The 12643-nt window shown below is 46.3% G+C and overlaps 1 protein-coding gene across 1 annotated transcript in view; it reads right to left on the bottom strand.

Moving 5' to 3' along the window:
- Positions 1-6442: 6442 nt before the first annotated feature.
- Positions 6443-12643, bottom strand: part of LOC135877486 (cytoplasmic dynein 1 heavy chain 1) — a 76191-nt gene continuing 69990 nt past the window's right edge. The window contains exons 76-78 of the mRNA XM_065402927.1: positions 8257-8425; positions 7549-7676; positions 6443-6822 (exon numbers count right to left, since the gene is read on the bottom strand). Coding sequence (XP_065258999.1) covers positions 6694-6822; positions 7549-7676; positions 8257-8425 — 426 coding nt within the window. The 3' untranslated portion in view covers positions 6443-6693. The remainder of the gene's footprint in view (positions 6823-7548; positions 7677-8256; positions 8426-12643) is intronic.

Consider the following 12643-nt stretch of genomic DNA (forward strand, 5'->3'; position numbering starts at 1 on the left):
TTCCAGGAGGAAACCAGCTCTTGTCCCAGGGAATAGATCTACTAAAGGGTCATCTCCCTGCTCCTCCCAATGTCCACATACGGCCAACACCACATTCCTCCTGTCATGACATGGTACACCCGGTGGTGATGTGCCCCATTAGACAGCTCCACCACATAGTTTACCTCATTTAGCTGCTTGACAACCTGGAAGGGACCTTCCTAGGTGGCCTGTAGTTTGTTTTTCCTCACGGGGATGAGAACCATCACCTGATCCCCGGTGGCGTAGGCGTGAGCCCGCGCCATGCGGTCATACCAAACTTTCTGCTGCCTCTGGGCTCTGGCCAGATTCTCCCTGGCCAGGCCCATGAGCTCAGCCAGTCTTTCTCGGAAGGTCAGGACATACTCCACCACCAACTCTCCATCGGGAGTGGCCTTCCCCTCCCATTCGTCTCTCATCAGGTCTAGGGGCTCCCTTACCCTCCTGCCGTATAACAGTTCGAAAGGCGAAAACCCAGTAGACTCCTGGGGCACTTCCCTGTACGCAAACAGCAGGTGAGGTAAGTACTTGTCCCAGTCCTGCGGGTGCTGGTTCATAAAGGTTTTCAGCATCATCTTTAGCGTTCTGTTGAACCTCTCCACCAGCCCGTTGGATTGGCAGTGGTATGCTGAGGCCCAGTTGTGCTGGACCCCACATTTCTCCTACAAGCACCGAAGCAGGGACGACATGAAGTTGGACCCTTGGTCGGTCAAGACTTCCTTGGGGAACCCCACTCAGCTGAAAATGGTCAGCCGCGCATCCGCCACAGTATCTGCTTCAATGGAAGCTAAGGGCACTGCCTCAGGGTAGCGGGTAGCGAAATCTACACCACCAAAATGTATTTCTTCCCCGACCGGATCGTCTTACTGAGAGGTCCCACTATGTCCATAGCTACCTTCTGGAAAGGTTCCTCTATGATGGGCAAAGGTCTCAAAGCCGCTTTCCCCTTGTCCCAGGCCTTCCCCACCCTCTGACAGGTATCACAGGATCGGCAATACTGTTGGACCGTAGTAAAGACCCCAGGCCAGTAAAAGTTCTGTAGCAGCCTCTGCCTGGTGCGCCGGATTCCCTGGTGCCCCGCGAGAGGGATGTCATGGGCCAGGTACAGTAACTTGCAGCGAAACTTCTGGGGGACCACCAGCTGCCTCCTGCTCTCCCATAACTCCATTTTCCCTGGGGGAGCCCGTTCTCGGTATAGGAACCCCTTTTCCCACAGGAACCTCTCCTGTCAACCTCTCCCCATGGTATGTACCGCACCAATGTCGGCTAGGTCCCTTAGCTTCTGCAAGGAGGGATCTTTCTGCAACTCGGCCTGGAACTCAGCAGCTGGGACAGGGATGGGGGCCGGCTCCCTCTCACCAGCTGGGTCGGAAGCCGCCGCCTCCCTGAGCCGTGTCCCTGGGTACTCCCTCCTCTCTGAGGTAGGGCCCTGCGCCTCGGGCAAGGTACCCGTCCCGAGGTCAGGGTGTAGTGCCCCTTGCTGGCTCTGGCTACGGGTCACAACCAGGGCACCCTGGTGGTTGCTTGGCCAGTCCTGCAGGTCCCCCCCCCATTAACATCTCAGTGGGCAAATGGTGGTGCACCCCCACTTCCTTGGGGCCCTCCTTGGCCCCCCATTTCAGGTGTACCCGCGCTACAGGCACCTTGAATGGGGTCCCGCCCACCCCCGTCAGGGTCAGGTAGATGTTGGGCATCACCCCATCTGGAGCTACTACCTCAGCCTTGCCAGCTCCAGTTCATGCTGCCTCTGTTTTTCATGTTTCCAGCTCTCTCAGTTTTATCTCTCTCCCCCATTCCAGCCGCTTCCGCTCTATGGATGCCGAGCTTTGCCGGGAGGATCCCCTGCTGGCTGGGGGTGTCACGGTGCCCTTGGTATTCGCTGGGCTCCTCCCCATCCTTCCCCTAGGCATAGGAAAGATGGGTCTCGGGAAGCCCTCAGCAGCCGGCTGACCACTCCCAGCTGGGACAGACACTGGTGCCTGTGCTGCATCTGCCCGGCTGCTTCCCTCAGAAACAGGGATCAGTTCATTCCAGTGATCTCCCTCCTCCAGCTGGGCAATCAGCTGTTCTTTGATGAGCCTCCCACTGCACAGCCCCCTCTGCTTGCACAGCTCCACCAGGTCACTCTTAAGCCACTTGGCATACATCTTACTGCTGGCCACTCACAGGCCTGGGTGCTCGCCGCTCCCGTTTCCAGGAAGACCCCTAGTGTGCCAGCCCTTCTCGAGGTCACCACCTCTCTGCCAGGGTCAAGCGGCAGACTCCTCCGCCCCTGGGACCACTTGCTGCAATCCCCCAGGGGACCCTGTTACTGCAAAAGTGCTTCTTGCTGGTCTCACACTCCCAGGGGTTAATTGCCCCCTGAAACTGTCCCTCACTGACTCTTCAGCACGCCTGGTCCCTGTCAATCCCCCTTCGTTTTACTGCTCCCCAGTCACTTACTGCAGGAAGCGCTGTCCACGGGGTGCAGTAGATCCCCCTTGACTCCTCCTCTCCCTTTGTCCAGTTTCCCGGGCAGAAGGTGGCACCTGGCCCAACCCCCCTCCTGGCTCTGGTTACAGGCTCAGGTACCGTCCCTCACCTAAAGTCATCCCCTGCTCTCCCATCCCCCATGCAGACAGTCCAGTAAAACTAAACGACATTCCCAGGTCAATCCACCCCGCTCCCTACTGCGTTACAGTGTTCACTAAGTTCAGAATGGAGAGCAGGTTGAAGGTTTAGGTTCTTTTAGTAAACTCCATTGAGGGTTGCACTCTTGTGCTTAAGGAAAACTAAGTTACTTACAGCTTTGATGTGCTGGAGGATGACTATTCTTGAATGCTAAAATTTGCTGGGAATAAAAATGCTTCTGCTCATTTTTCTTCCCTGGCATTATAATCAATGTTAGTGTAACTATAAAATGGTGACAGCGAGGCTCCAGTGTGGTGCATACAGCCTTGTTTGGAAACACCAGCAATGTTAATTATTTTACCATGACTGATTCAGTAGCCCAAAGCCTACACTAAACTGGCACTAGGGTAAGTGCCTCCCACTACATCTATGGAGTATCTCCATAGCACCATAAGCCTTGTTCTTTAGTCAATTTTTTTCCTCAATGTTTTCAGTTCTTCTGTAAAAACTTTTTGGATACAATTAACTTTCATCTCAGATAAATTAGAGGTGGAAAAAGACCTATGCTCTAGCTCACTGGGATTTATTTCTACAACTGCTAGTAAGCTGAAAGTTGCTACTAGAGACAGTGAACAAACTGTTGAAATCTGGACCTCATGGTCCATCCCTTCAACCTGCCAAAGTCGAAAGCTGGGGCACAATGTCTGAACCCCCCCCCAGTGTGTGGTGAACATTATTTAAGCTTAAAATGCTGGAGGATTCTTCATAGCATAGATCAGTGTCTACCTTTACCAAATCCTAGCCCCATGTTAAACAGAAAAAATTCAGAGCCCCCATCTAGCCATGTAGAATAGGAATGGGCTCAGGAGGCCAGTAGCTCTGTTCATGACCCCTCAAGGCTGCCATTAAACATCTCTCAGCTTTTTACTGATTATTTTTGTTGTAAATTTTAGACATGCCTGTAACATAGATAAGTGAAAAGAGTTATGGTCCTCACTTTTAGGGTCATTTGACACATGCAAGCCCAGCTGTGTCAATCAGGGCAGGGAAGTAGCCCACTCTCCTTCCATCTCTCCTGCATTTCAAATCCATAATAGTGTCAAAGGGCTTAACTTCCCCCACCCTTTGATTTACTTCAGCAACTGCCTGAGACTATATATTTCAGGGTGGGCACTTCTCCCTCACAGTTTAAATTATTTTCCATTTCACTGCCTCTAGCACCAACCTAAATAATTATTCTTAATATTTGCCCTCTTCAGGCATGCTTCTTCCTTCCACACAGTGAGCTGTGTAAAAATGACTTAAATGAACCCATCCATCCAGTTCCTTACTCCTGCCTTGTTGCTTAAGTGGTTCTTTCCTTCTTTCTGAGGCTCCAACCCTAGTTCAATAATCTAGGTTTACAGGCTATTTCCTTTAGACAGATTTTTTTTCTAGATGGTTTCAAAACTACACCTCACTTTAGAAAAAGTTGTATTTTTATTTTATCTTAGTTGGAGGTAAGAGAACAAGCTTTCCTGCATTGCCCCCACTATGCCTCAGGCTGGTCTTGTAGGATGGCCAGTGAGGAGGGGTCATAGATACTGTCTCCATGTTCAGCCAGTTTTGGCTTTGCTGCTGAGACTGCTAAAAACACATATGAACTAGTGGCATTTAGGGGAGTGTTTTTTAGGGTAGACACCTGTTCCCCACAGTCTATACTAAGATCAAAAACATCTGTAATATACCACTTGTAACCATAACAGAAATGTGGTAAAAATGGAATTATATATAGTATCCATGCAGAAGATAAAGATTGGTCAGACTGTATAAAATTCATTAAATAGATGTTGGTCCATCTTTACTCATACATAAACTGTTTTGAAGAGCTCTAACCTTAAGATCCATATTTGATCATCCTGTGAAAATACTCTTTAGAACGAATTTGTGGATAGCCTTTAATATACTGTCAAGTGGTCTGAAACTCAGTTATCTATACAAGGCCTACATGTAACTTACAGCAAGTATACAACAGCATCTTTAAACATGTAGGTTAGGGGTCTATATCATGGCAGGTGTGAATGCACAACTCAGCTATTTTAGTGGAAGCTGAGAGACTACCTACAGAACCTAGCTGTTAAAGCCTTTTTTCATTGGAGCTCTAGAATCTCTAAAGTAGTGCTCGCTCATCAACTGAATCATAAAAGGGTTTCAGCTCAATCATCCCCCTGTAATTTGTTCTAAGTCTGGCACTTTCTTCATTCCTCCTTTAAGGCAGCAGGGCTCAGAAGTCCTCACATAAGAATCTTAGTGAGGCTCCACCAAAAGGTGATACTACCCACCCTCCCAATGGAAGACACCCCCCACTCCAAGGATCAGGCTGCTGGTCAATGACAGGCTACTTGTACTGTTGCCACAGACTCACAAGCCATATGGTGCCATCAGTCTAAGAGCTACAGTTTCCCAATACAGCACAGGTTGTGCTTCCCCCCCCAGTACACTCCTGCATATGTACCTCTGTAAGCATGGCTCATTGAGTTCTTACAGCCACATGATCAGCCCATCTAAGACCTGTGTTTCCCTGTGTACAGGAGTTCAGGTGTCTCAAATGCCAAATGGGAATACAAAACAGCAAATCTCTTAAATTACCAATGCAAATTTTGTTATGCATTTGATATTCAAATTACCTAAATACCACAGGAAGTTTAGACAGATGCTCCACGTGGCAACATTCTGCAGTCTAAATACCAGTCTCATTTGATGAGGCTTTTAGAAGATTTAGGGGCCTTCTAGTAAGCTTTAGGGCACAAGGAAATTATGCACTTCACTGGAAAGGATGTTAGAGGCAACATCCCTGTTCAGAACTCACATCCCATAAAAAGCTCCTCAGAGGCAGAGAATACCAGATTCTGTGCATGAGGAACATCGATCAAGTGAGACAGTATTCAGAAATTGCAGGCTGTTTGGCTGTCCTAGAAATTTCTGAAGATAAAGGAGCCAAACAAGTAAAAATCTAGTAAAGATGTATTTTGAGAGCAGCAGAGTTTAAAATGTTAGTGACTACTGTGTAACCAAAAGCTATTTGGTTGGGTGGGTCAGATTTTTGGGTGTACCAGCTTTAAGTGTCCCTTTAAGGAATGAACAGATTGCATTTAGCATATGCAATCAGAAGAGACACACCTCAAGGTATTTGCCATAGTAAGTTTGGTAGGGCTATTAGCTTATGTCAATGATGCTGCTCTCGGAGGTGGAAATACCCCCTTCAAAAAAAAAAAAAAAAAAATCCCAAGTGGATCTAAATTCAAGTGTCTGCAAGCATGTTGACATTAATGGAAAGTTACAGTAACCAGCACAGTGGACATGTGTGAGGAAGTGTCACTGGAGGTGATGAAACTGTTCTGAAAGTTGGTGTTCTGTGTACAGGATAGTTCTCACGTAAGTATGCAGGTGGTTCATATCTATTCAATGTAGATTAAGCAATGTGTGCAGTTCATCGCTCCTGTGTAATAGTAATATTGGCATGACATCTCCCTTGCCTTCCTTTTGAAAACCAGTGTTTGCTCAATTTCAACTTGTTCCACTGAATTAATTTTGGCTTTTCTTGTTTCTGGTTACAGGCGATTTATACAGGAGATCTGCAAGTTAACTGCCACAAATGTTAAAACTGGTTTCTTAGTAGGTTAGCATCATTCATTATTGAAGACCTGGGTAATGTGTCACCATCATTCTCCATTCTTGAAAATTTAAAAGCATTCATAGAAGTAATTCTCTAGAGCAAGTCATGGCAAAAACAATGCTTTTAGAAAAGAAAGAACGAACCACAAATCATGCTATAGAATTTATTTAATGTAGTATGAGCTAAACATTACCACATGTAACTAAAGCCATCTAAAAACTACATCCAATTCTCCCTCAAACCATCATTATCACCAGAAACCCTGGCAAGACGCCGAGCCTCTAGCAAGTCAACTTTATATCAATCCCACTGACAACTTAACCACGCCTTGGAAGTTAAAACTAACACGGTAGACTAGATTAGAGATACTGAATTTTACTACTATTTACCAGTTAGAAAACATTATTTTGCTACTCTGTGCAGAGGACTGCAACACCACGTTCATAGAAACTGCGAGGATCTTCCTTGGTGGCTATTTCAAAGTCAACAGTGAAGATCAGATCAGCACGGGTGAAGTTCAGATAAACTGGTAAGGTAACCTGGAAAAGGAGTTAGGCATTTATTAAAATGTGGATAAGACAGCTGAATGCAAGATAAAAGTCAAAGGGAAGACAGCAAAGGTCCCCACCACTGGAAATTATGAAGAGACATTCCATACTGAACTTTGCCCATCCTCCCCCAACCAAGATCAACTGTACTCCTAAGAAAGAACTCCCAGCCTGCCAGGCTAAAGTGTACTTTTTAGAATACATTTCTAAGGTGGTGTTCAGACTTCTCAGGATGCAATGCTACCTGAGTTTAAAATTTTTTGATACCCCCAGCTAGCCACAAAGAAAGAGGGTGGTAGCAATACTCGATCTGTTTACAAGATTCCTAGGAACTGTAACCCCCCAGGTTGAAAACTCATATTGGAAAGGAACATCTGTGGTACCACAAAATGTAAGACTAATGAAATGGAAATGGTGGGGAGGGATAGCTCAATGGTTTGAGCATTGGCCTGCTAAACCCAGGGTTGTGAGTTCAATCCTTGAGGGGGCCACCGAGGGATCTGGGGCAAAATCAGTACTTGGTCCTGCTAGTGAAGGCAGGGGGCTGGACTCGATGACCTTTCAAGGTCCCTTCCAGTTCTAGGAGATAGGATATCTCCATTAATTTAAATTCCCCATTTTTATTCTAGGGCACCAGAGAAAGTAGAATTTAAAGCTGATGAGCCACTACTGAAAGGAGTCACAGAATGACAAAACATTTATCTCCACATTACTTACCACATTAGCCTTTTTTTCTGCATTTGTCTGCTTGATCCAGCGAAGCTGTGTTATGGGCAATATCGTTGATATAGCATTTGACAGGGACAGTTTATTGTTACTGCACGTAGCTCCCTGAAGCTTCAAACCTAAGAGTTAAGAAGTATGAACATTTGAGGTCTTTCCTGAAAGGGAAGCGTATGCACATTTAAAGGAAGTTTCCTTTTCCACTCCATTTTCAAGTCCAGAGGTAGATTCACCCATCTAAAGTGTGGTCATTGATATTTAGACCTACTGTTAAAATGGGAGACCTAATTTATACAGATGAAGAAATACTCCAGAAAAGGCAACAGTGAAGGCTATTAGAGGAATAAAAAAAGCCACCAGAGCGCTACCTCTAACATATAGACTAATGTTAGTTATTTGCATTTATCCATATTGCACTACTACTGACCATGTTCATTCATAAGCATTCTCAACCACTATGCACTAGCATAGCAAAGTTTTCCATTAACATGTTTTTAAATAATGCAGAATCCCCCATAGAAATTCCAACGCTACTTCTAGTGCAACTGCAATCAAACTTTCACTGTGCTTGTTAACTCCCCTTGGTGTTATGTATTTGATATGGTCTGTACCAGCATTTTTATAGAAGAAAAATTCCCAGTGTTAAGGGCTAATAGCACTTATTTCCTTCCCTTCCACTTTGTAAAAAGCACATCAGCTAACCTGTGACTCCAAAACTGCAAGCATCCAGGACTGCATTCTGAGTAGTTGTAACATTGACTTCTAGACAAAGTTCTTCCAGGGACCAGCTGTTTGCTTGAGCCACATATTGTCTTGTAGCAGTAATATAAGCCTCAGGTACGAATAAGCCACCCAGGCACACATGGATGTTCTATGAAAAGAATTGTATGTTTTAGAAGTTTCTATAGTATCTACTGCAATGGCGCTTAGCTACATTCAATATCTATTTAAACAAAGAGTTGCACTAAAATATGGACCATCTTGCAAACTATGTATGGCATGTTTCCTCAGATGAAGGTTTATCCTCAAAGGGATGGTTTCCTACTAACATACACATGTAGAAACAATTTTATGAATCCTAAAGTCTGTTTTATAGGAAAGAATTAGCAGTTTCAGAAGAGTTCAGTATTTGTATGCAATTCTATTGCACATATACAAGTAGAATTAGAAATACAAAGTTTCCGAATGTGTCAACATTTCCCACAAGGTTGTGCTATAAAGGTATGGTCTTCTTTGAATACATGCAGCGTATTCCGTGCACGTGCCCAGCGCACCAAAACCGGAGAACTTTGCCTAGGATTACCTATAAAGGCTGTGCTCATGCCTCGGGACTCATCCCCTGGGTATTTAAAGGCAGCACCTCCATGACCCTCCTCTGTTCCTTCTCACTGCCCATGGCTTGAATCAGAGCTCTGAGTGTTGTTCTTACCTCACATTTTAGTCTCAGTTTTCCGAGCATTATTTCTTCTAGATCAGCGGTTCTCAAACTATGGGTCGTGACCCCCTTTGAATGGGGTCGCCAGGGCTGGCTTAGACTTGCTGGGGCCCTGGGCTGAAGCATGAGCCCCACTGCCTGGGGCTGAAGCCCTTGAGCTTCAGCTTTGGCCCCCCTGCCCAGGGCAATGGGGCTCAGGCTTCGGTCCCCCCTCTTGGGGTCGTGAAGTAATTTTTGTTGTCAGAAGGGGGTCACAGTGCAATGAAGTTTGAGAACCCCTGATCTAGATAACAGTCGCTTAGATTTTGTTTAGTGTCAATATACTATTCAAATAGCAGGCTGCCCTGTGTGATGCCCTCACCAGGGTTCAAGCCCCATCTGTCATGTGAGGGGCCATCCTCACACAAAAAGTGTTGTGTCTCAGAGAGGGACACATTATGGAATGATGCTCCATTTGTAAGGTTTTTTGGGTCGTTTTGTTAAAAAAAAAAAAAAAAACAACAACAAGGATTCAGGTGGCGAGAGACTTATGGCAGAAGCACTTTCTGGAGCAGGCTTTGAGGCCCACTTCAGCCCTTGTCTGATTGGTGGTCACCTTTAACTAGCAAGTAACTGTGCTCCATGTTCGGACTCTGGTGTTTCACTCAAGAGGAAGAGGAGTTTCTCCCTGAGCCCTGGAGTGTGACTTCCTCATCTTTTAAGAAGAGTGCTAACTGGCATTATACTCCTGGCACACAGAATGGAGCAGGTCCGTCTAACCCAGGGGTTCTCAAACTGGGGGTCATGATCCCTCAGGGGGTTGCAAGGTTATTACTTGGGGGTGTTGTGAGCTGTCAGTGCCACCCCAAGCCCCGCTTTGCCTCCAGCATTTATAATAGTGTTAAATATTAAAAAAATATATATATTTTTAAGTTAGGGGGGGGAGGGGGGGTCCCACTCATATGCTTGCTGTATGAAAGGGGTCACCAATACAAAAGTTTGAGAACCACTGTTCTAACCGCTCCCTGGTACCACGCTGAGACCAGCAAGAGCCCGTACCATTGACTCCGATTCTGGCCATGGGGTATTCGCTGAGTTCAGTACCAATAACATCAGGCCTGGAGCAGACTGTCTCCATGCTGGTAGCGTATCAGGCAGCATCAGACCCGCTTTGCCTCTCAGTCCCCGACTCTCCACTAGTTCACGAATTTTTCTTGTGCTGTAGCTTTTAATGCTTCATTCTCAGTGGTGCCCATGGCACCTTCTAGCTGGGTTGCAGAACTGTTGGTTCACTGCCCATGTCCCAGACTGTGGAATTGAGGCAGATGCCAGGCCTGGCCCCAAAGACCCCCCTCAATGCTCATGCGCCCTTTAATACAGTCATAGCCCTGACAATAGATCCTGTTGTTGACTTCAGTACGGCCCCTGACCTCAGTGCTGGCACCTCTTCTGGTACTGGGTAGGATTGTGTCTCGCTCAGTACCACCAGTGCCAATTCCCCATTCCTCTTTGGTACCAGTGCCGCCCCCGTGTTGGGACGCTATCAGTACACCATGTTCCCTTTTGCTCTATCTTCCACTTTTTGGGTTTTTACCAACTGCATGATTGTGGTGACAGCATTCCTCAGGAAGAGTGGATTTCATATCTTCCTGTATCTGAAAGATTGGTGCAGACAGGCAAGTCCAGTGAAGAAGTCCTCATGTTCACTTCACGCTATGCTTACTCAATAGTCTAGGTCTCTGCCTAACCAATGGGAAGTCAACATTGGTTCCAGCTCTAAATATGGAGTTTGTTGCAGCCCTGCTAGACTGAGTTTGAGAGCATTTCTGCCGACCGACTGATTTTGCATTATTCACCACCTATGTCTGGAACTGCAATCTCAACCCTCAACCACAGCCCAAGTATGCCTGAGGTTGCTAGGCCATGTGGCTGCAGATAGTCCAATATGTCAGGTTACGCCTTTGTCCTCTTCAAATGTGGCTGACGTTGGTCTATCATCTGAACCATCATCTGTTGGACAAACTGGTCTGACTTCCTCTGCCTATCCGGACTCCTTATGGTGGACAACTGTTCAGGGAACGTATGCCAGGGTGTTCCCTTTGCCTGGTCCCCGTCGACCAGGACTACTGTAATTGATGCCTCCTTAATAGGCTGGGGAGCACACCTGAGTGCACAGGAAGTTCTAGGCCTGTGGTCAGAAAAGGAAGCTTCTCTGCAAATCAGTGTCCTGGAACTTTGTGCCATCCACAGTGCTTGTCAGACACATCAGGGACTCAGCATGCGCATCCTTAACAATAGCACCATGATGCATACTCCAATGTGCTGTGTCAGAAGGCAATCGGACTCTGGCAGTTTTGCATCAATGAAAACAATCACTGTGGCCTGTCATTTACCTGGGATCCAGAATCACCTGGCAGATCCCCTCAGTAGAAAATTTCTCCTTGAAGTACAAGCCATCTAAAAAGCCCAGTGTCCTGCGGTACCTCTTTGCAGTTTGGGAATTCTGACCTGTTCTTCAAGGCAGACAAGAAATGCCATCTATTTTGCTCTTGAGGGCATGGGTCTCAGTCCAGGCCCCCGATTGATGCTTTTCACCTGATGCTGGGAATCAGCACTTTGGTATGCTTTTTCCTCCAATTCCAATCATCCTGGAGGTCATTCTCAAGCTGAAACTGGATCGTGCCAAGCTCCTTCTCACTGCTCCAATGTGGCAGAAACAATATCAATTCTCTGATGTCCTCAGGTTATTGGTTTGGCCTCCCATATCTCTTCCTTTCTCCCTTTTTGTGAGAAAGCTCCTTTCCCTGTGGCAACATCATCTGCTAGGAGCGTGTGTGAACTGCAAGCTCTGATGGCAGAGCATCCTGAGACACAATTTTCCAAAAAGAAAGTAACCCTGCAGTTGCACCATAAATTTTTATCTAAAGTGGTTTCTCAGTTTTACTTGAAACAAATTATATATCTACTAGTGTTCTTCCCTGAGCCGAATTCAACCCCAGATGAGCAGCATCTTCACACGTTGGATGTCAGGTGATGTTTAGCCTTTTACAGATGGAAACATTTAGTTCTTTTCTTTATCTCACCTGTTTCATATGTGAACCCAATGAAGGGGCAAGCAGTCTCTTCACAGATGATCTCAAGGTGGAGAACTTCCTATATCATGACAGCATACGAAGCAGCTCAGACTGCGCCTCCTCAAAGGGCCTGGGCAACAGTGATGGCATTTCCAATTGATGCTCCTATATTAGGAATTTGCAGGGCTGCCACTGGATCCTGTGTACATATATGTTTAAAACCACTATGCCACTAATGCTAAATCCAAATCAGATGAAAACTTTGAGAAGGTAATCCTGCACCCCTTGTTTAAACATACTCCAAGCCCCACCTCCTGCAATTACTGCTTGAGTCTCACCTACATGAAATTCATGGCTGCATCTACTTGAAGAAGGAATTACAGTACAGGTAAGTAACTGTTTCTATTCTTCTGGATGTGATGCAGATGTGTATTCACCAGCCCCCCCTCTGCATCGGAGTCTGTACTGTTGACATTTGGTGCAAAGGAAATGAGGGAGGTTGGGGGGGCGGGGTGCACCAGCCTTATATAGCCACAGTAGAGGCTAGGATCACAGGGCATGAGAGCAGCCCCTACTTGACTAGCAGTACATAAATTATTTG

Source organism: Emys orbicularis, chromosome 4, assembly GCF_028017835.1.
Source record: "Emys orbicularis isolate rEmyOrb1 chromosome 4, rEmyOrb1.hap1, whole genome shotgun sequence".
Taxonomy (NCBI): Eukaryota; Metazoa; Chordata; order Testudines; family Emydidae; genus Emys; species Emys orbicularis.